This window comes from Silene latifolia, chromosome 7 (assembly GCF_048544455.1).
Source record: "Silene latifolia isolate original U9 population chromosome 7, ASM4854445v1, whole genome shotgun sequence".
In the NCBI taxonomy this organism is placed as follows: Eukaryota; Viridiplantae; Streptophyta; class Magnoliopsida; order Caryophyllales; family Caryophyllaceae; genus Silene; species Silene latifolia.
In genome coordinates, this window is record NC_133532.1 from 12,819,755 (window position 1) to 12,844,009 (window position 24,255).

General features: G+C 36.6%; 2 protein-coding genes and 1 pseudogene across 5 annotated transcripts; 2 read left to right on the forward strand and 1 right to left on the reverse strand.

Moving 5' to 3' along the window:
- The first annotated feature begins 532 nt into the window (after positions 1-532).
- LOC141591770 (uncharacterized) lies at positions 533-8,645 on the forward strand. 4 transcript variants are annotated; one of them, XM_074412218.1, is made up of 10 exons: positions 557-708; positions 2,225-3,035; positions 3,555-4,446; positions 5,073-5,586; positions 6,231-6,425; positions 6,814-6,905; positions 7,257-7,356; positions 7,453-7,548; positions 7,772-7,889; positions 8,337-8,645. In XM_074412218.1, the coding sequence occupies exons 3-9, from the start codon at positions 3,590-3,592 to the stop codon at positions 7,829-7,831; spliced, it is 1,914 nt and encodes a 637-aa protein (XP_074268319.1). In that variant the 5' UTR covers positions 557-708; positions 2,225-3,035; positions 3,555-3,589; the 3' UTR covers positions 7,832-7,889; positions 8,337-8,645. The 4 variants fall into 4 exon arrangements, with proteins under 4 accessions (XP_074268322.1, XP_074268319.1, XP_074268320.1 ...); XM_074412219.1 differs by having other exon boundaries at positions 560-708; positions 2,225-2,578; positions 3,058-4,446; XM_074412220.1 differs by having other exon boundaries at positions 599-708; positions 2,832-3,035.
- A 6,456-nt stretch (positions 8,646-15,101) lies between these two features.
- On the reverse strand, positions 15,102-17,094 carry LOC141591772 (UPF0481 protein At3g47200-like; annotated as a pseudogene).
- Positions 17,095-23,482: 6,388 nt separating this feature from the next.
- Positions 23,483-24,049, forward strand: LOC141591773 (large ribosomal subunit protein eL42). Its single transcript, XM_074412222.1, has one exon. The coding sequence runs from the start codon at positions 23,590-23,592 to the stop codon at positions 23,905-23,907; it is 318 nt and encodes a 105-aa protein (XP_074268323.1). The 5' UTR covers positions 23,483-23,589; the 3' UTR covers positions 23,908-24,049.
- Positions 24,050-24,255: the final 206 nt, after the last annotated feature.

The window sequence follows — 24,255 nt, forward strand, 5'->3', positions numbered from 1 at the left end:
CTTCACAATTAAGCAACACAACTTATAAAAAATGTATGGGTAAACCATTTTCTAAAATTTAATTGGTAATTTACTAAATTCAAAAAGTAGTTTAGTAGTTTAGTGCATGAGTTCAAAAACTAGTACACGATTAATCATGTTTGTCAAATCTAGTTATCCATTAATAAATTGGGTAAATGAATAACTACGACAACAAGTATACGCATAATAAAATTTAATCTATGGAATCTTGACTCCATTCAACCAAAGGTTTTTGTTGTTAATTACTCCCTCCTAGTCTGATTGTTGGTTCCTCTTTCCTTTTTCATGCTAGTCCGGTGTTGGTTTCTTTCCTTTTTTGGTAAGTTTTATATAGTTCAAATTCAATTTCATATGAGGTAGGGTATTTTGTATGGTCCAAATTTATTTCCTTAATTTTGGTGCCAAAAAAATCAGACTAAAAGGAAATATTTTACTTTCAAAGTTCAAACTAATTCAAATAATTCGAGATTACACGACTCGAGAATAACCCGATTCGAAATACTGGAATTATAGCCCCTAATACACGCATAATCGTACTAACGTACATAAAACAAGACGCTGTAGAGACTCCACCAATACCAATAAAGCCAGCTTTCACCGCTTCCTGTCTCATCTCTATCGACGCCATGGATGAACATCAGCATCATCAACATCAACATCGCCGTAACTTCCGACCTTCAACCTCCGGTATAAACCCTAGCTTTCCTCTCCTTAATTTTTCGATTCCTTTCAATTTTTAATCAATTTGCGTTAACTCTACACTGAATTTAAATTTCAAAATCTTAATCTGCAATTTTTTTTGAATTTTTTTTTTGCTTATTTCTGTTGTTGTTTATCATGATTTTTCGATTGTTATCGTGTTTTTCGTCGTTTAATGTTGAGATTGATACTGATTTTCTTGAATTTGATGATTTTAAATTCGAAAATCTTAATCTGCAATTTTGTTTTTGATTTTTTTTTTTTTTTTGCTTATTTCTGTTGTTGTTTATCATGATTTTTCGATTGCTATCGTGTTTTTCGTCGTTTAATGTTGAGATTGATACTGATTTTCTTGAATTTGACGATTTTAAATTCAAAAATCTTAATCTGCAATTTTGTTTTTGAATTTTTTTTTCCTTATTTCTGTTGTTTATCATGATTTTTCTATTGTTATCGTGTTCTTCGTCGTTTAATGTTGAGATTGATACTGATTTTTCTTGAATTTGACGATCTGTTTGATGCTATATCCTTAACAATTTTAATTATTACCGTCTGCGTAATCTATATGTATGTGAAAGAATGTATGGTGTTGTTTTTGTGTTATTAATTTATTAAAATTTGCAACTTTTTTCAATTGGGTTGTTGAATGTTGATTTTTTTTTGCTGGAATCGTGTTTTTTTGTAACTTTATGTGTAAAATTGCGATCCTGTGCTGATGAATTTGATATATGTGCTGATGGCTTTACGAAATTCGTTATCTTTACGTTTTGATTGGTCTCGGTAGAGATCTTTTAATTAATATAAGAACAGGGAATTTTATTGAATTTGAGAGGTGTAGTTTGCCGATTTTGCAGAATCGTTGAATGTGTATTGGAGTTGAATTTACTTGATGGAAATTCGGCAGTTTACTTCATCGTTTAAATGGTCAATCATAGATTGTCTCATTTCTTAAGTTATGCAAAAGGGTCTTTTTGTCGGATTATGCTTGGAGTTAGTGGTGCACTTTGTGTTAGTGTCTCAGCAGAAGTAAAATTTGTATCTTGGAAATTTTCATATTTATGGTGATGGGGTCTGCCTTGGCTTTTGGTAGGAATTGAGGTTCAATGTTAATTGTCTGTTAACGGTGTCAATTTTATTTGGGTGCTTATAGTTGTGTAGGTTGTTAGCTTTGACGCTGTTTTTAGCAGAATGTAGAGGTCCAAGGTGCAAATTATGTAGATGTGAATGTGTGATCATTAATGTTCTCTGATGCTGCAAATATCTAACTTAGCTTATAAGGTCACGAGGGATTATATCATGATTAGGACTTGTATCCCGTTGTGAATTGCCCTTGTGACGACCATCACACATAAAAAAAAAAAAAAAAATCTGGTGGCCATGTCTGTACCTGTAAATTTTCAAGATCTTATCTTCGATAGCAACACAAGTTTGTGTAAAGGCGCATTGTCATTTCATGTCTTGTTTTGTCACACTTCTCTAATCTCAATTAGAATCGTGTGTTCAGGCCAAGCATCTTTGGTGATCGGGGATGCAAGCGCAGTCAGTGTCCACTAAGCCGTGTGAAAGGGCTTTTGCAGGAGTGCCACTGACGAGCTTTGCCTCTTGCTGCATTAGAACACTTGAAAGTTTACGCTTCACTTTGGTGATTCAGCGTGGAAGTTGTGTACTGTACTATTAGACGCTGGAACATTTGGGAATCTCTGAGATATATGTTAAGTGCACTTCAGGCAACATTAGCTTAGTTTTGAATCTTGTGATGCGTTGAAAAGCTGACCTGTCATCATAAAATTTAATGGGGACACTATGAAACATTTTTGGAGTGTTGTGCTACGTATTAAATATTACTGACCGCCAAAAGGCACGATGATTAGTGATGCTCATGTTGTTAATTTATGTTACTTCGACACTTCACGTAGCTGCCATGTCGCGTGTCTGACACAACACTTCACTTTAGACCACGAAATAGAAAAATTTGCACAAAGTAGCTGTATCGACACCCTGACATGTTTCAGGCACGACACACTGTTTAAATGGTTTATAATGTCAGTATCTTACTTGCATGTTTTACAGGTAAAAGAGTGTATTAATCTTGATATTCTTTGTCTGTATAGCATGTTTGACCATTGAAACATGATGAGTTCCCTGGACCCCGCGACATTGTCTACCGCCAACAGTGAACTCCTAAGGATCGTGTGCCGTGCATTCTTGCGCCTATGGGCGCTATAACTATCCAAGAAAACACTAGAAACTGAAAAGGCCAGAACCCAGAATATTAGACCACCATGGTAAACAAAGTGTGTTCTATCATAGATAAGGTAAGCTGACCAATCTGATTAGGATTATCCCCTGACTGAGAATATTCGCTAGAAAATTCTTAAGCTTGGATTGAGTACAGTTTAAGAATGCGTTCGTATCATGTGATACTGTAGTTCTTGCTCTAGATGGTATTATGCTATTATTTGCTGTTACAACAACAACAACATCAGAGCCTTAATCCCAAAATGATTTGGGGTCGGCTGACATGAATCATCCTTTAGAACCGTCTATGGGTGAACGCACACCTCAAAATGCGAAAAAAGGAGCGAAACATATTATTTGCTGTTACCGGTTTATTTTTTTTATGTTTATGATATGAAGAAAGCTTGATATTTGATGGATTTTATATTCCTTGTTTGTGAGTCTGGGTGCTGCTAGTCATGTTTTTAGCTGTTCAACAGGCAGCTCTTTCTGTGGTAGCTAATAGCTTTGGGGTGAGCTGTTCGAAAAAGATGTGGTTTATATGCTCATAATGAGTATTTGACCTTATTCAGTTTTTCCTTATTTGTCTTCTTTAGGGGCTAATGGAGATACGAATTCCATATACATTGATATGAATATCGTTGTCCCAGACACTCCGGATAGGTTATGTAACATACAGAAGAATACTTGTCAAGGTACCTCTATCTCTCAGTATAATTCAAGAACATCTGGGCGAGCAAATAAAGCTATTGTGGACAAAAGAGCTCTTTCTTTTGGTGATAATACGAAGACCTCAGAAATTGATTATAGCCCCAGAGGTAATTTTGTTAATATTGACCGTAATCGACGCACTGGAGATCCAGCTGCTGCGCCTATGTTCAGGAATGCTTCTACTTCCAATTCAGTAGCTGAACGGAACTCAAAACTCAAAGGACATTATTCTATCCATCCGGACGTGGAGAACGACAGTTTTTCACATTCTAGATCTCTAAAATTATCTGACCACCATCATAATAGGCGTGTTGATATTGCCAAGGCTTCCAAAGATGTTACTCTGCATTCGCCTGATTCGTCTATTAAGCCTACCGGAAATGACGATAAGGGAAAGGTCAAGATTGGCAATGGTAATCCTGGTCCAAGTGTTGGTATTCTTGGTAAACCTGTTAAAGGGAATGATGAAATTTTTCATGTTTCTTCCGAGCATTGTACTGGGGACGGGCTTACGTTGCCTCCACAGTCTGTCAGAGGACGTACTACAAGAAGGTTGGTGCGGAATGGTTGTATTTCTCCGCTTAATATAGCAAAGGCCAAAGTATCTGCAGGGAGCTCTTCTGATAGATCTGAAAATGCTGTGTGTAATAGTGTATCTGGTGGTTCTCGTGATGTGATTGACATTGACAAAGTCATTGTCAATGAATCTACTGCAAAACAATCCAAAGGAAAAGGGGTGCTGATTCATCCATCTTCTTCAAAGGGCCCCGAGAAGAGGTAGGAGAGCATTACAAGCATTATTTTCAATGTTATGAACACATTTTACCAGGGAAGCCTAGAAAACGATTATAGTGCGACCTCAAGTCAGGTTGAGCGCCTAACTTTGTTTAGCCTTTCTTTTTAAATGCATGTTGACCCTTGTTGTCTTTTAAATAGTGTGAACTATAGAAGTATATATCTAATTTACGATTAAAAAGAACATGTGAAAGTAATGTAAAAATGTTGTCCGAAGTTTAACTAATTTGTCCTGAAAACAACATAATTAAAGTTTTCCTCATTTTCCTTGCACACTTCATTTTTTCTGCATAGGTAGTATTTCGAGTAATTTAAAGGTTTTTATATTTAATGGATAATATACTGTTTCCTTATTTTTCCTAGATAAGATTTGACTTCCTTGAAGGGTTTTTCAATCAGATTATTTCAGTGAAGGTTTTTAACCCTGTCCTCGAAATTTTGTTTTTTACTAGTGTATGCTGGCCTCTGATATTTTTTTTGGTTGTTAGTTAGCTATGGGGAACAGTTATTAGCTCCCATCTACTGTATATCTTTTGGGCGTGATTTTGAAGGTTTTAAAGCGCACAGTTATTTTCTTTTTGTGAACTGATTAAAAACTTTGCTGACAGATGTGATATCGGCAATGCAAGGCTTAATGACTCGAGTAATAGTATTCTTGGTAAATGCTCCTCATCATCTGGTCCGTCATCTTTGGAAGTGGTGCCTGTGTTGAATGGTGGTGAAGTTTGTGCACCTAGTTCATCCAGAAAACATAAAAGGCTTGGTGCTTGTTCAAATACTCCTGAAGAGAAAGGAGAAATAATATGTTTGAGCTCGGGTGGTGAGTCGTTGGCTGCAAAATCGGCAAGACACCATGTTCGTCCTCGAAGAGCTCTGGGTTCTCCGATAGTTGTTGGCGACTTTTCTTCTGAAACGAGAGAATGTGAGTCACAAAGTGCTGATAATGACAATCAAACTAGGGCAATACAACTCGAAGTAGATGAAATGATGGCTCGAGAGCTGCAGGAACAACTATATAATGAAATGCCAGAAGCTACTAGTGGTGAGGCATTTTTTGGGTTAGCTGAGGAAGCTAGCATAAATCCTGCTCCTTTTAGGGGACGGCGACGTGCACATGCTAATGTAAGTTTTTTTTATTCTTGCGTAGCGCGATTCTGGGCCTTCTAGCTGAGTGAATCATGTATGCTACTGTCATTTCCTAAATGCTAGACCAATGTCATACCTCTTTTTGTGTCTTGACTCTTGCCTTGATATTCACTTTTCTACACATCTTTGCTCAGTATTTTCTGTGTTGAAAGTTTTGTTCCTTCCTTTGTTTAAGTTAAAAGCTTCTCTTTCTATGTTCAATTTCTGATTATTTCTTTGTGCATTGCTGATTTTGGCCTTAGATACACTTAATGCACGTCTCAGAGCAAATATGAAGATCTTTTACCGTATGTTTAGACACTAAAAGAGGAGGGTAGGGGAAGAAAAGAGGACATATGGGAATGGAGGAGGGTTTTCCCTCCAATTTTTTTTTGTTTTGGCTGGAAAATGGACCCCTTCATTCCGTCCTCTCCCTCGAAATCCCTTCAACCCAACCTGCTAACCAAACATGGGAATTTGTCCCTCAACAACCCCCCCCAATCTAACAAAGATTTAGTGTTTGAAAACCAATATAAAGTGCTCATGGTCGGTAAATTGTTTTATAATTATATTGAGAGGTTCTATTTGAACCTTTTCTTTTACTCGCTGTGCTCAAGTTACCTGCTTTCACATTTTTGTAGATAGACATCCGTCGATCAAATACAGGAAGAGGATCCCAGATTCCTTCTTTACGCAGTCGTCTACGACAGGCAAGTCAAGCACGGAATTCCTCATCGGGTGTTGCGAGCTTAAGGGCTCGTATAAATCGTCATCCTTCTATGGCTGCTTCTAGGGGGAGGCGTCGATTGTTTCCGTCACACATGGATGTAGACATGGTATTAGTTGATGATACTTACCTTTAATTTCCAGTTATCTGTCTGCATTTTCTCTTTATTGATAAGCAACATGTTTTGTCTTGGGTGTCTGCTTCACACATGGATGTAGACATGGTATTAGTTGTTTTGTCTTGCGTGTCTTCACAAAAATATCTGTAGTTGTCCCTTACAACTCAATGACCATACAGATCATTTAATTTGCCCTCTTTCCTACTTTATCTATCTGCATATCTTAGATATCCGCATCCTGTTCTTGAAGGAAAGTTCAAGTTTACACATTTAGCTGTTTTTTATGCAATATTGGGTTTTTGTCCCTGTGTCTGTATTTACTATTAGGACTATTTTCTGTAACTAGAGCCTTTGACAACAGCCTTTATATTGTATGTAGAGGATTGAATTATTAGAAGCGCTGGAAGCTGTGGCTGATGAAGATATTAGAATGGTTAATCAACTTCTTCATTCAGATCGGGAGTTTGGCGAGTAAGTTACTCAGCTTCTTTCCTAGATATATTATACAGCCTCTATTTCAAAAAGCTTGGTTTCATTAAAAATTTATACGATTTAAAGGGCAAATACTAACTGTCCACCTAGCATTTATGTTAATTATTCAAGGAAAGGTCAATTTTATTGGGCTGAAGTAACAGGGAAGTGTAGTCATTCGTTTTGTATTATGCGAGTATTGTTCAATAAGCACTTTGAAGATTTCTCTACTTTTTATCTGCTGTCAGCTGCATTGCGGTTTTCCCCTTCCCTTCTGTCGCAGCCTGGAGCTGATCGGTGTATGATCCTTCAGCAAGTGTTTAAACTTTTAATCTTGATGTATCTTTGCAGAGATGATTATGAAATGCTATTAGCTCTTGATGAGAACAACCATGAACATCTCGGTGCATCAGTTGCTCAAATAGCTAACCTGCCTGAGTCTCAAGTGCGAGTGAGTACCTCTGTCACTCTGTGCATGTTCTAGGAGTGGATATTTAGACTATCATTAGGAGATCTAGCACTAAATGGTGTGTGTTTTTGTGTACAGAGTGAGAGCACTGAAGTATGTTCAATTTGCATTGAAACCCCAGCGATTGGGGACACAATGCGCCATCTTCCATGCCTGCACAAATTTCATAAAGATGTGAGTCCTCTTCAGAATAAATACCTGTGCACAAAACCTTATATGTGATCGTATTACATGTGAGATCAACTTAATAAATAAAGGATATGCTTAAGAATTTGGATTGGTCTCACATGTGAGGTCTTGTACAAGCCTCACTCTTTACTCCGATGCATGCCTTTAGCAGTGTTCTGCTTAAAATGAGCAATTATGACATTCTAATTTTCTTTGTTTTCTTTGGTAGTGTATTGATCCGTGGCTTAGAAGAAAACGATCATGTCCAGTTTGCAAGTCAGACGTTTGATTTCCTTTGGAGAGGGTTATTTATTTACCAGGCAATTTCCCGCATTTTGGGCCTCAAGGTAAAGTATATTTATCATGATATCAATTGTTAAACTTCCTCTGTATGGTTTTTTATACTCTTCCCTAGTTGCGACTTGCAAGACAAATGATCAGGCGTGTAATCTCTCCGCATCAATATCATTTAGGGATGTGGATGATGGGTTTCAATGCCCTCTTTAGATCTGTTAAGTTATGTAAAGCACGTTGCCCTATGGGCTGTGGCTAATTTTATGGCTTAACGGCTGATACTCATGTTTATTACAACAACAACATCAGAGCCTTAATCCCAAAATGATTTGGGGTTCCGCTGACATGAATCATCCTTTAGAACCGTCCAAGGGTGAACGCACACCTCAAAATGAATCAGCCTTAATCCCAAAATGATACTCATGTTTATTACTGTTAATAATTTTGTATATGCTGTCCAGAAACACCATGTGTTAATATATTTCCCACTGCACATTCAGGGACGCAGTTGTACTTAGAGAGAAGGCTCGAAACTACAATGACCCAAGATGGGGTATGTAACTGAACAGGAGCCGATAGAGAGAGAAGATATACATTGAATTCTTCCCTTTCTTGTTTTTGGCTCTAACAAAAGACAAGTGCATTATGTGCTTGCATGCCAACAAGAGCTGGCCACAGTAGGGCGCCGCGCGGCGCCCAAATGGTCCTTAAAACCTGCATTTCAACCCGATAATTTTGCAATTCTACAGTTTCGGGTATTTAACATGTTATGCAAGTGTTTAGATTCTAATGTTATTTTCACCGAATCACCGTGGTGTTCTTATCATTCGAAATAGGTTTGTGTCTGGTCATTATTGATAGAGCTGGCAAGTCTGACGCGACCCGAAACCGAGCAAATCCGACCCGACCTGAGAATATTACAACTCGAAACCGACCCGACCCGATGATGTCCCGTAACCCGACACGACCCGATGACCAGTGGCCCGAAACCGACCCGACCCGATGACGACCCGTAACCCGACTTGGCCTGATGACCAGTGTCCCGAACCCGACCCAGACCCGACCCGATATTGACCCTACCCGATACTGACCCGATTAAATTGATAAACAGACAATTATTAAGCTTAATATTGATCGAAATGAAAGTGATTTTGTAATTAGATTGTTATGTTTGAGTTAATAATGAAGTAATTAAACCAAATAATGCATAAAAACTAAATTTAATGGTCAAAAATTGAAGTAATGTGATAAAGTAACCGGATCCGATAATGACCCAAACCCAACCTGACCCGATACATCATTTGACCCGGAATGATCCAACCCGATAATGGCCCGACCCAAACCCGACCCGATCCGTTCCATCATTTGGCCCAAAATGACCCGACCTGATATGACCCGACCCCGATATGACCCGAACCTGACTTGACCCGACCTGAATCCGACCCGACTGACCTGATTACCACCTCTAATTTTTGATACGGGGTCGTTTTGTTTGTGTTGTCATCGAATTGGGTCACTTTCAATTTAGATATTTTAACTCAATTGGCGAGGTTAATTGATCATTTTTTAGTCATTCTAGGGGAATGGATATCTAGGGTTTTGTTTCAAGCTAGTTATTTTTCAGTTCATGTAGAGTCCTTTCATTTCATACCATCTCGTGTCGATGCGTATCAGATGAAGCAAAGCAAAACCTTTTAAACTTGGTGAAGATTAGATGGAAATCTCCCTAGATCCCTCCTTTTCTCCTTCGTTTTCCTCCTATTTTTGTTAATCAAACAAGGCCTTAAGTCTTGTTCTTTCCGGAATTAATTTCAGCTCATTTCAGCTCAGCTCTATTCAGTTTATAGCACAAGTCTCGGCTTTTTTTTAACTCAAATTAACTCTCAGCTCGGCTTAGCTCCTGTTGTTTATTTCAGCTTAGTTCACCTTCTTTAAATCTTGATTACGTCACTGCTAGTAATGATAATGTTGCATGAACCGAGTCGTATCAAAAGAATGTTGGCCTACTTCACATGAATGGTTCACTAGCAGACCATACACAATAGTAACAGACAAACAGTACGTAGAAACATGAGAAAATTCTCTGCATCAAGACCATTTTAGGGATTAGAGTTTAGACCAAGACGTGAATAATTTAAGAGGGTGCTATGCACCTCCTCCCTCCAACCTTCTTTCTTTACGCTCTCATAATCGATTAATTTAGTATATATCGCGTGGGGTCAGAAAATAAGTGAATGAAGCAAAATAATCAATATTTTAATCGGTTGTGAGATGAGAAGGTAGAAGAGAAGGTAGAAAAGAGAAGGTAAATAGTGATTGTCGAGAAACTAGTTTATCAAATTACATGTATCGAAATTTTGTTTATAGTTTAGATCTTTATTTGTCCGAATTCATTAAAAAATCGTCGCTAATGTCAGGACTTCAAATGTTCAACTCAAACGAATGCAAGGTACGATAACACTCCTAACAATACTGAATGAGTTTTCTTCTAACCAAATCAAGGTTCTCACTGCGGTCTAGTTTTGCTCACGAGAAGCTGTGTAAAAGGTGATTTTGATGCTAACGTAGTTTGAACCTAGATCATGAGTACCAACCCCCATGTCTTTTACTCCGTATTAGTTAACATCTACTCTGTACAACTTAACCTTATAGCTAAGATATTCCTCCAACTTTAACAGTTTCTCTCTCTACAATCCTCTCTAAATAATCCCCCTAAAAAACCCAAAACTATCTTCTTTATTGTCCCACCGCCACTGCCACCCTTCCATCCTCTACCCCATTTCACACCGTTTTTCGCCGGAGATGACGCTCTCAGGTTTTGATTGCGCTCATCTCCGGCGACCCACCATTATTTCTTACGATTAATTCAGTATACCAATTTTCCTTTGTCGATGGGATCGTGTGTTTCCTCGTCTTCCTTTCTATATACAAGATTTCAAGCTGCATGTCGTTCTCCTCACTTTGTTGTCCTGATTGTGGTCGTTTTCTGTCTATGGTCATCGTCTTGTCTGCCTGGTATGTCCGGTCTGTCATGAGTCGTCAATCTCCAAGATGGATGGTTGTGTTGGTGGTCGTTTTTTGTTGGGTTTGCATGCAACTGATCCTTTGATTTTCCCGTCCCTCCGTTACCTTGTCCTGTCGCCGTCGGTCTGGATTCCAACCCAGTGGTGATCCCCCCATTTCCCCCACCATTGGTTTGTTTTCCTTGTTCTTGGTTTGTCTGTCTGTGTCGATGAGTATAGCTCATCTGGTTGCGCGTTGTTGTTCTGGGTGGTCGTATTTTGGATCTGATTTGGTGATCCCCTCATTTCCCCCATCAATCGGTCCTTTTTACTTTATCACTTTTGTCTGTATGTGTCGTCTTTTAGCCTGGTTGGGTTGCACGTGTGACGGTGGTCCTGGGAGGTGTCGTTTGGTGATACGGGTGTCATTTTCGGTCTTGCATCCCTTTGTGTGTGTCTTTTCCTATGTCTGATTATCCTTTTTCTTGGTCTTGGTCGACTTTGTAGGGTGTTGGTTTGTTTGGGTTCGGTTTGGGCTTTGACAGTTGGTCCTTTTCGGTTCAATTTGTTGTTGGGTGCATCTTTTGCAGCTGTTGTTTTCTTGTTATAGTTTTGTTGGAAGGCGGCTCTCATCCCTTCTCTGTTCTTCTTGAACTTAAATTGGTCTTCTGTGTTAATCAGTATGAAGATGGCGGGTTTGGTTGTGTCGATATGGGGTAGCTTGTGGTTTTGGGTGTGTCCGTTGCGGTGGTCTCCTCCAAATTTAATGTCATTGTTTAGCTTTATTTTCATCATGTTTTTACAAATAATCTTCCTTTATGGGAGACTCTCTAATAGGCTTAGTTATGTTCTATGGACTAATGGCCTTTCTATGGTGTCTTTGGTAGTAATTGGTGTATGGTTGGCCGGGGGGACCTTCTTGGTCTTTTTTATCACTTTACTTGCTTCCTTGGGTTGTTGGTCTTTGGACTGTTTGAGTCGCTCACCACGGTGTAGGGGATTCTTCTCCACTGAAGACAAGCTGCTTCAACTTGTTCTTCCTCCTTTCTTTCTACGTTCTTGTGGCGTAAGTGCACCTGGCTCGTCTCGTTGGCTTATGGAAGTTGACAGTATTGCTGATGATTTGGCCGAAGTTATTCGTGGCCTTCCTACCTCATCTTACCAGCTTTGCACCGGTCGTCTCTTTTGTCATGAGACGGTTTTAGTTTTATTAGATGTATCGTTAAATTTTCTTTTTCTCTTAGCTACTGTTGAATGTAATATTATAAGGATGGCTGATGCCAGTGGCGGAGCCAGGATTTGAACTTAGGGGGGCGGAAATTTTTAGGGGGGGCGAACGACTAATTTTATAAGGTACCCTTGAAAAAATTTCGAAAAATTTAACTAAAAACTTCGGAAATTTCATCCGCCAGGGGGGGCGACCGCCCCTGCTAGCCCCCCCTAGCTCCACCACTGGCTGATGCTATAGTTACGTCTACGGCCTAAGCGATCTCTTTCACTCTGACAAAAAAAAAAAAAACTTATAGCTAAGAACTTAGTGAGCAACCACCAACCCATGTCATATCCATTCGATTATATTTAGGGAGTCGATGATTGGTTAACGCGACACTACTTTTCGAAAAAAAGGAAAAAAAAAAGATTAGAGCCATGAAGAACATAACAAAATGTTAAGGCCCCAGGAATAGAGGCATAATGTAGCACACTAGAAAGCATGAGAAATTGAACACATGGCCACATGGGTTTGCACATGAGAAAGCATCCTACGAGTACTAAACTAGGCATCATTCACTTATTGCTTGCAAATATCCCAAAACATGTTTAAAAATTTGGTAGCTGTTAATAAGTTAATCATATGTAAAACAAAGATACAATACATTATGATTAGCTAACGGCTACTAATCATATTATAATAACTAAAAAATAATCATGTTTAGACCAATACAAAAATTATTAGTTCTCCATTTATTAATTTTTGGAGATTTAGCAAAGATAGTGCTTAAAATCTTACATTTTATTTTTATTGGAACAAAGGCAAAGTTCTATGACTATCTAATACGGAGTAGTATTGTTAAGAGTATAAAACCGATCTTGGGACTCCAACCATCAGCTTAAGCTTTTGGTTGAGATGGTTTCTTGACAAGTATATTTGCGCATTGAAAACCATTAATTCATTCTTGATTCACAAGAAAATGTAACTATTGATATTGCGTGAAAATAACGGTTAATATTGACTGTTGAAGTCAAATGACGACTATATAATTATAATAAAAAATGTGATAGATAGATAAAAAGTACTCCTAGTCTTTATCAATTAATTTTTCTGTTTCTCCGAGTTTTTCACCCTTGAAAAACTTTTATTCTGAATATGTTAAGGTGGCTTAAAATGAAATTCTAAGGAAAATATCATGAAAAATTACCTCATTCAGTCTAATAGTTTATTTAATGTTCGTCATTACTAAAAACACAATAATTTACATTCAATACTTCAACAACTACAATAATTAACTATAACCTTTGTTCTTATGTACTTGATCGGCTATATATATAGTGGCATTTTCTAGCAACCTCATGCATTGTCAACAACACTAAAAATAGACAAAATAGTGCATGCAAAAGGGTAGAAGAAGCCATGAAAAGTAAGCAACAAGAGGGAGTACAACAAAAGCAAATGATGATGCAAATACATTGCAACAAAAACAATGTCAAGAAGTTCAAGAGAAGTAGCTCTAGTCTTGAGGAAGATGGTGCTTCTTCTGCCATCCTCTTCCTTGCCTTCATCGCGTCATTAGGGTTGTAACTTGTAAGTGAGCTGAGTCGAGCCAAGTATATTAGAATGTGGCTAAGAGAGTTAATTACTCCGGCCTCCTTCCCAATTTTGTTGTCTATCCGCCCTCAAAATTTATCCTAAAATTATTATCCCCTTTTTGAATTTACTACTGTAAGTATTTACACTATAAATTAATACATCCTTCTCATTTCATTACATTTTCTTAAATTCGTTCAAAATAGAAAATAGGACAATATAAATGTGATGAAGGGAGTATCATAAAGCGAGTTGATGTTTGTTTGTTTTAGTTGGTTTATGTTAGAATTGCTAGTTACTATTCTTTGTAATTTATTTTCATTAATCAATAAGAAAAGAAGAATATGGATATTTTGTGTACTATAGTTTTATACTTTTACCATATTTTTCCTTGCTTTAATTTCTCATGTTCTTATGTTCTACAATACTTGATTGTTAAAGCTTAAGCTGATGGTTTGAGTCCCAGGATCGGTTTTATAAACTTTCATTTATATTGACGAGTTTGTATGAAAAAAATCAGATGTTGATGACATACTTTGTAAGAAATTATGTCATGATTTAAGGTTAAGAGATTAGTAAACTCTCAATAATTACTACTCCTTGTTCACAAAGAAAACAAATGGTTAAGTAATTTTCTTAGTTGTATATGTTGATGACCAACTTTTGGAAATAAAAGGATCTAGAATTAAGTAAGTTACTTTCCAGGAATGGAACCCATCAAGATCCAAAATGGCATAACTATTGCACAAAGGAGGTTTGCAAGAGAATTAATTATAGGGTCGGGTCACTCGCATCGGAACAGACTTGACAACTCTAGTAGACATATGTTTTCTAAGAGAACAACATTGGAATGTTGTCATACATGTCCTTAAACATGAATCCTATATATACCACATTTTGTTTGCTAAAGTTTTTTTTTTTTTTTTTTTTTTTTTTTTTTTTTTTTTTTTTTTTTTTTTGACAGCATTGTTTGCTAAAGTAAAGGACATTCATGTGACTTGTAATCTCAGTTTGCTTTTCATCTTTTAGGATGATTAAAGTATATCCTCTGTATCTTTGTAGAAATATCATTTTTTTCGAAATTCTCTCTTTTTTCTATACATTTACGATTTTCTGATCAAAACTGATTTGTAAAAATTCATGTAATGGAGTTCTATTCGCCGTTAATCTTGTATTTTCATGCTCGTACCAAAAATGAGAAGACTATATCCTTCAATAGATGGTTATTAACGTTCAAAGTTTATCCCAAACTCGTAAAAATTCACCTTATTCTTCCATATAAACCGCATCCCAAAATTTCCAAAAACTATTATTATTTCCGAAACAAATTACATCAATTTAACACACAAAAACATAATTATTTATTAATCATTCCATTAATTCTACCATATAAACCGCATCCCAAAATTCCAAAAACTATTATTATTTCCGATACAAAAATATACTCCGTATTAATTAGCTTAACAGACAAAAACACAATTATTTATTAATCATTCCATTGAAATTACAGTGCATACAGTTTGAATCACAGTAAGAATAAGTAACACAACAGCAACAATAACAGAAATAATAGTCCATGGATTACCAAAATAATCATGACTTAAAGTAGCTCTCCATCTATTCCAAGGCATCTTAGCATGTTTATTCAACTCATTACAAAGATTAGTATAATAATACCCTTTTCTTTTATAAGTTGTTCTTCTGCAAATTGTGTTGAATATATATGCTAAATCTTCTGAACTTCCTAATGCATTTGTTATTATCCCACTGCTCATCAGAATATCGACATCTTTGACCGATGTTATCAGAACATCCATCAAAACAATGTAATCGACTATATATGAGTCGAAGAAGTAATGACATTGCTCGAATGCTGACAGGTTTAGTAGTAAGCATTCTGTGTGGTCTTCAACTTCTAGTTTCGGGATTTTCAAAACCCCGTCTTTCGGTCTTTGAACTCTATGTCGAGTAATGGGGAAGATTTCACCACTACCTCGAATCTAACTCCGGTGTTATGGAGCATTTCAATCCCTGGAGGAAAGTTGAAATCATCGGTGTTGGAGTCCTCGTGCCTAAGTGATGAAGGAAGGTAATATGTTCTTAAGAAATCGACAAGGTGTAAAATTTCCCGGTTTTTGAAACTAACCACAACCTCTTTATGGTGATCCACCAAGACTTCACAACAGAGTTCTATGAAACTCGGTAAGCTCAAATCTTCAACAAAAGCAATGTTGTATAAACCGTGTAATACGAAGAATGGGAGTTGGTTTTCCAACAACAATATGTCACGTCTAATGACACTCTCCAAGGAAGGTTTCTCAAAGACTCGATCAGTCTCATCAGCATCATCCAAATGCCACATTAAGAGGAACTCGATAACAAATATCGAGTCCAATAAAACCATCATGACAAACTTGTCAAAACTCATATCAATAACCTCAACATAGCATTCGCGAATGCTCTTCTCGCGTTGCCTAATAAACCTCAAGTAATCGGACAAGGATTTCTCATCATTTCTCCTAATAAACTTATGCAAGTACCTTAACTTTGTGTCTTCCATGGGTTGGAACCTTTTCTTACCATGGTGAAAAGGGCCAATTGATATCAAACAAGGTGAATAAGCCGGTTTATTCGCCTCATGAAGGCTTTGAGGGATTCGATATATGCAACATTTAGACGATAATGGTGGCAATGCCTCGAACCTATTCCTAATGGATGTTGCCAATTGATGAACCTCATTTTGTTTTTCTACATGTTTTTCTCCTTCCTACATTCACATGATCAAAGCAGCTGTCAACTAGCTTATTAGTTGGTAAAGTCACGAGAGGTGGTACTCATAACCTGGGTTTAAATTCCGTCAGCATCAAAATCGCCCTTGTGGGCTCCCTTTAACCAAAAGAAAAAAAACATTCACATGATCAAATGATAAGAGCACCCATGATTTTTAGTTCATTTTCTTCATAAGTTGACCTTTTTTTTTTTTTTTTTTAACAATTCACTTAATCTAAACAAATTACATGTGGGTTTTACCATTTACAAAAAATCTAATTAGCCAAAGAAGAATATTGTGATCTAAAATTATTAGAATTTCAAGTAACGACAACAACAACATTACCCCAGGTCGTAATGGCTCCTGCAAATTGCGAGGTTGGGGCTAAAGGGTGTCCGATGTATGGAGTCTTATGCTCATGTAAATATAAAAACAACCCATTATACAAAAGTAAATCAAATGGATAAATATAAAACAAAATTGTTAAGAGATGTTATTTATAAAAAAATACCTCATCCCATGAAATTTGGTTCCAAAGATAAAGCTCAGATTTCCTCATAAATGATCACTTAAGTATTCCAATTTTGTTGATCTTGGATCATCGAGCTTGCTAACAATGGTGAATTATTGGAGGTGAGGTTGATTATCTCAAGAGTAGAGAGAACAAAGTTTTCTTTGGGAAACTTCTTTTGCAATAATACGAAATTGTCTCTTTGCTTTTTTTTCTTTTTTTTTTTTTAATGCACGCGTCAATTAATGAGATTTTTTTTTTGGGTTATTTAATAATAATACTCCAAACTATGGGTTGTCTTCTCAAAATACTATAACCTTCAATTTAACTTGCATTATACTCAACTATTACACCTATTATCTTCTAATAGAATTGCATTTTTTTTAACCTACAGTAGCAGGTTAACGTCCCACTTTTGCCCCTATCTAATTTGTATTCATCTTCTTCCTCTAAACCTGCAACTTTCCCTCCCCTCTCTCCTTACAATTCCTCCATTTTCATCTTCATTAATTAACTATAGTTAACCTTAATAATTATTAATCAATCATCTCAAATACGGAATCAACTAAATCAATAATAAGGTACTAATAATCTCAAACAAGGTACCACTTAAATCAACAATGAAATCAAGTTTTCAAATCTCACAAACTTCATTCCCAGTAACCCTCATCAACACCTCTGACCAACCACCCTGCCGACCCGCATAACCAGACCGCCTTCCGTCAACTCTAGCCTATACTCCGTCTCCAACGACAACCACCCTATGACCCTTCAACAACTCTCAATTAAACCCGTGAATGTAGTGGGTTGGTAGGTGGAAATTCAAGATCTGTCCACTTTACCATCGCAACAAGTGGTTCGAGGTGAAGAACTGAAGATGGTATCTGTTAATTGTTATAATAATAAAGTCTCATTTGTGTAAGCGAACGTTAATGTATCGTTTCGAATAGTGATGCTGGTGGTGGTTAGAGTGTACATTTGCGAAGTTAATGGTTGTAGAGGGCTGAAAGCAAATGGAATGTTTAGCTTCTCGTTAATTCTGAGTGTATAGTTACTTGAATATGTTATTATGCTGTATTGAATTGATTGCAGTTTGCTCCAAAATAATTGATTTTTTTGCATTTGCAAATCTAATTAGAAAATTATACTTCAGCATTCAATTGCTAGAATTTTACGGAGTTGGCCGAACCTTACAACCAACTATCTCTTTTTTCTAGTAATATGGAAGATGAAAGTAAAGAGGACGATGAAGGTTGTTGAGATTAATTGAGTTTTAGAGAATGGTTTGCTTGTTAATGATAAACGAGAAGAAGGTGATACTGAGTAGTTTTTTAAGAGATGACCGAATAAATAGGTAGCAGGTCACCCAATTCTATTATAAGAAGAGAGGGTTAATAGTTGAGTATATTCTGAAATTAAATGAAGTTTGGAGTATTTTGAGAAGACCCCTCATAGATTGGAGTATTCTTATTAAATAACCCTTTTTTTTTTGTAAGAAATGATTACCTACCATACAAAAGAAAATAGTTTAGGTATGAAAATGGATACTCTTTTGTTTTATTCATTACATCTAGGACTAAGGATATCTTTGGAGCGAGTTGGTGATGGATATAGGTTCCTCCCCACCCGTATTAACCAAGCAATTCTCATATTTATATCCGCCTCCTAGGTAGCACGGACACTCCTAATCGGCCGTTCCGTGTCCGACACCGTGTCGGACACCGATACTCCTCGGACACACGTCGAAACGTGTCGGACACCTACAAAGCCGTGTCTAACTTTCTACATTTATTTGGGCACGTGTTCGATGCGTGTCCATGGTATTTCGGCCGTGTCCAACGCGTGTCCGTGACTTTTGGACATCATTTGGGGTGAATGACGTTCTTTAAGCGTGAAATGAGCTGTCGAAAGAGATAGATTAGAAGATTCGTTTTGATGGTAAATGAAAACGAGTTATAATCAAAGGCAAGTTTTAGTTTCACTTATTTAAATTTAATATCAAATACTTTTATAAAAATAAAATCGAATATTTATAATTATAAAATATATATTTTATTAAATTTAAATAACGTGTCCCGTGTCCTAAATTTCAAGGGATGCCGTGTCCCGTGTCCGTGTCGTGTCCCGTGTCCGTGTCCGTTTTGGTGTTACCTAGTCCGCCTCATCACTCATGACGGGTACAAGTTTTCATACACGTACCCCCGCACCACAGGGTGAAAATCTGGACCCTTATCCGCCTTATTTACCCACCAAATCACCAATCATTCATGTCATAATTTTTTTGACACTTTTTTTTTATCTAAATTGTAGTTTAATCAATATGAATTTTAACATATTTTCATTTTTGTATTTCTAGTTTAAGATTTTAAATAAAAATTAAACAAATAATATATAAAAGTCTTATATATATATATATATATATATATATATATATAGAGGAAGGATCAAGTGAGTCCACCCTTCTTCATTGAGTCCCTAAGTCCTCTTTAGGGCCATTGAAAAGATGAGATGAGGGGTTGAGATTGGAAGGGAAAAGGGAGGGATTAGTGCTAAAATTAGGGGATCAATCCTAATTAATTAGTTTCCCTCACTACCATCACTAATCAAACTCTAATTTTACTATAAAACCATTCTTTTTCCACTCACTTCTCTCTCCTATCACACAAATATCATCCCTCCATCTCTCTAAAAACCAAAAAAATCCAAAAAATTCAAAAACCAAAAAAACAAAAAAATCCCCTCCTCTTTCTCACCACCACCGACATCTCCTTTCAGCCACCACCATCGACAACCACCACCACTCCCCACGACAACCACCACGACCCCATCTCCACCATCAGCCCTACAACCTCCCTTCTTTTCTCCCACCGCCACCCTCACGCACCACCAACAACATCCACGACGACAACCACAACACCAAAAAAACACCAAAAAAAACCCACCCTCACGCACCACCAACAACACCACAACCACATCCCCCACCACCACCACAGACCACGCACCACCGAGCTCTCTCACGCAACCCACACCACACCACAACCCGCACCACATCAACACAACCCTCACCACGACCCACGCCTCACCACGACCGACCCTCCACCATCAACACCACCCACTGCCGCCAGATCTGACGACAACCCGACCCTCCCTCCTTTTATGTTTTCGATCCGACCACGCACCACCCCACACTCCACACCTGTGTTTTTTTCTTTTCGTTTGTGTTTGTTTGGTCGACACCACCATTGCCGTGTCGTCGCCGAGTGTCGCTTCTCTCCTCACTCGTATGGAGGATGGTGTTTTTGGTGGTGTTTTTTTTTTGTTTTTATGTTTTTAAGTTTTTTTTAGCTGATCTCTTGTTTTTTTATTGTGTCGTTTGTGTTTTTTATTGTGTCGTTTGTGTTTGTTTGGTCGACACCACCATTGCTCATGTTTGTGTCTTTTGTTGTTATTTTTTATTTTTATTTTTTAAATTGAAAAAGTAATGTTTTAATAATATAAAAAGGTGGTGTTTTGTTTGGTTGTGAGGGTTTGTTTTATAAATTTTCAAATCTCGTGTTATAAAAAACCGTCTTGTTATATATTTTTTCAGATCTGGTTTTGTTGGGTTCCTTTTTCATTTTTCAGATTTGGTCTTTCTTTAAATTTACACTCATATTTATTAGATTTACACTCGTATTTCTTTACATTTACACTAGTATTTTCTTACATTTACACTCATATTTCTTTACATTTACACTCGTATTTCTTTACATTTACACTTATTTTTCAGATTTACACTCGTATTTCTTTACATTTACACTTATATTTCTTTACATTTACACTCATATTTCTTTACATTTACACGCATTTTTCAGATTTACACCCTTATTTCTTTACATTTACACTCGTATTTCTTTACATTTACACTCATTTTTTTTACATTTATACTTGTTAAAATTATATAGATTTGCACTCATAATTTTTGTGGATATGAGTTGGTGGTGGAGGACGACGGTGGTGGTGTTTTTTGGTAGTCGGACTAAAGTTTTACTCGTAAAGGACAAAAGTGACACTTATAAAGGACCAAAGTTACACTCAAAGGACCAATTTACTCTTAAAATACTAAATTTACACTCTTAAAATATTACATTTACACTCGTAAAACCTCACATTTACACTTGTAAAATGTTAAAATTATGTAAATTCAAAATTTCCGTCACCAAAAAAACAAATTTACACTCTTAAAATGTTACATTTACACTCGTAAAACCTCACATTTACACTTGTAAAATGTTAAAATTATATAAATTCAAAATTTTCACAAAAACAAATTTACACTCTTAAAATGTTACATTTACACTCGTAAAACCTCACATTTACACTTGTAAAATGTTAAAATTATATAAATTCAAAATTTCCGTCACAAAAAAATCAAATTTACACTCTTAAAATGTTACATTTACACTCGTAAAACCTCACATTTACACTTGTAAAATGTTAAAATTATATAAATTCAAAATTTCCGTCACAAAAAATCAAATTTACACTCTTAAAATGTTACATTTACACTCGTAAAACCTCACATTTACACTTGTAAAATGTTAAAATTATATAAATTCAAAATTTCCGTCACAAAAAAACAAATTTACACTCTTAAAATGTTACATTTACACTCGTAAAACCTCACATTTACACTTGTAAAATGTTAAAATTATATAAATTCAAAATTTCCGTCACAAAAAAATAAATTTACACTCTTAAAATGTTACATTTACACTCGTAAAACCTCACATTTACACTTGTAAAATGTTAAAATTATATAAATTCAAAATTTCCGTCACAAAAAATCAAATTTACACTTTTAAAATGTTACATTTACACTCGTAAAACCTCACATTTACACTTGTAAAATGTTAAAATTATATTTCCGTCACATTTACACTTGTAAAACTCATACAACATTACATTTACACTTCTGAAATCTAAAACTCAAAACTGATTAATTAGGGGCTAGAGAGAGAAAGAAAAATTAATTAGTGTGTAGAAATTTGATTAGTGGTAATTTTTTTTGGTAATTTTCAATCTCAACCATCCATCTCAATCCAACCATCCACATTTTTTTCCTTTTCTTTTTAATGGCCTTTAATCAAATTCATCTCAACCTTCCATTTAGTCCATCCAATGGCCCTTAGAGGGACTTATGGACTCAATGGAAGTGGTGGACTCATTAGATCTTAGGAAGGATCAAGTGAGTCCACCCTTCTTCATTGAGTCCCTAAGTCCTCTTTAGGGCCATTGAAAAGATGAGATGAGGGGTTGAGATTGGAAGGGAAAAGGGAGGGATTAGTGCTAAAATTAGGGGATCAATCCTAATATATATATATATATATATATATATATATATATATATATATATATATATATATATATATATATATATATATATATATATATTTAATAATTGGTGGGTAGACGGATATTTGGTGGGTATGACATGAAACCCACCCCTGCCCCACCACCCATAGTAGGTGGAATTTTTGTACCTGTACGGCTGTACCCGCTCTATCACCCGCGAAATCTCTACTCGTACCCTCCCCAACAGGGGCGAGTGCGAGGCGATATCCGCTAATAGCTGTCGCGTTGACATCTTATCTAGGACTGTGAAACGAATTGAACCGGGATCAAATTGGACCCAACCGCAATCACAAAAAATATGGACCGGAAATCGAGTAGAATGAAAAAATTACGGACCTCCCGGGCCGGAAAATTCCAGTCCAAGACCGGACTGGAATTTGTCCATATCCGCCTACCTACGTTAATTTTATAAAAGATTTATTAATTTATACTTGTAAAAAAATATGTATTGTTATCGTATAATAACGAGAAATAAGCATATTTCAGCAACATTTATATAGACCTAAGAAAGAAAGTTAAAATTTAAGTTTCGGTTTTCGGTCAAATCCGGTTCGGATTGAAAAAACCAGGTCCCAAGCGGAATGGATCGGAAATCGAAATCTTTCAAAAACTTTGGACCGAAGATTTGACCAAAATTTTTAATTTTGGTTTCGATATGGATTATGCACACCCCTAATTAAGAATTCGGGTTAGATCCGGTTGAGTCATTTTAGGTTGGGGTCATTTCCGAGTTCATAATTATCAAGTTATTTAAGGATAATGATAAATGTATAACAATGAAAACTAGGGCCGACTCATATTAAGCCAGTTCAATTCTTATTACGTGTCAAGTTCGATGGTTGAGGCCCAACTATTATAAATATTCCTATTACGCTCCCTCACTCAAATGCCCGTTGGGCTTGAAGAGTGGTTAGTTGTCTGCAGGCTCCCGAATGGGCTTGAAGAGTGGTTGGTTGTGCACAGGTTCCCCGTCCGGGTCTTTGGGTTTCCGAGTTTTGAGGGGTTTTGAGGTTGCCAGGATTCGAACCCCTGACCTTCGATCACACTGACTCTGATACCATGATAGATGAACCAATTCAACCAAAACCTCGGTTCGAACGACTTATTGGATCCGATCCATTTTGCGAGATCTACCCAAAAGCCCATATAGTAACCACATTGTACTCCATACATAAACGATAAACCCTCTCTCTAAAAATCCCAATCTGAAATTTCTAGGGTTCATACTCCCCCCAAAAACCCAGAAACCCCAAAATCAACCCCGCCCACAAAAATGGTGAACGTACCAAAAACAAAGAAGACATACTGCAAGAACAAGGAATGCAAGAAACACACAATGCATAAGGTAACACAATACAAGAAGGGCAAAGACAGTTTAGCAGCACAAGGAAAAAGACGTTATGATAGGAAACAATCTGGTTATGGTGGTCAAACTAAGCCTGTTTTTCACAAGAAAGCTAAAACTACTAAGAAGATTGTGTTGAGGCTTCAATGTCAATCTTGTAAACATGTTTCTCAACATCCGATTAAGCGTTGCAAACATTTTGAGATTGGTGGTGATAAGAAGGGAAAGGGAACTTCTTTGTTTTAATTTGGGGATTTTGTTGTTGGGTTTTGAAAATCTTTGGATTTTGTTGTTGGGTTTTGAAGTTTTCTGGATTTTGTTGTAAGAGATTTGAGTTTTTGTTGGATTTTGTTTGATTTTTATGAAATGAAGCTGTTTTTGGATTTGATTTTGGTTGTGATTAGGTTTGGCTTATTGTTTTTATTGTTTTATGAATGCTTAGTTGATATTTTGGTTTGTATCTGTTTTGTTTGGAAGATTGATTGATTGCTTTTTGCGTAGTTTTAGGGTTTCGTAAATCCGACCCCCTTACCCTGCAATTTGATGGAGCCATTGATGCAGTTGGGTAAATGTTGTAGTTGTTTGTGTAGTTGT

Bases quoted from the DNA above. Each gene is read 5' to 3' on its own strand.
- LOC141591770 (XM_074412221.1), top strand. From the start codon at position 648: ATGGATGAACATCAGCATCATCAACATCAACATCGCCGTAACTTCCGA. The intron at 6,906-7,256 runs GTAAGTTACTCA...GTATCTTTGCAG, and splicing joins TCAGATCGGGAGTTTGGCGA to AGATGATTATGAAATGCTAT. The intron at 7,549-7,771 runs GTGAGTCCTCTT...TTTCTTTGGTAG, and splicing joins TGCACAAATTTCATAAAGAT to TGTATTGATCCGTGGCTTAG.
- LOC141591773 (XM_074412222.1), top strand. From the start codon at position 23,590: ATGGTGAACGTACCAAAAACAAAGAAGACATACTGCAAGAACAAGGAA.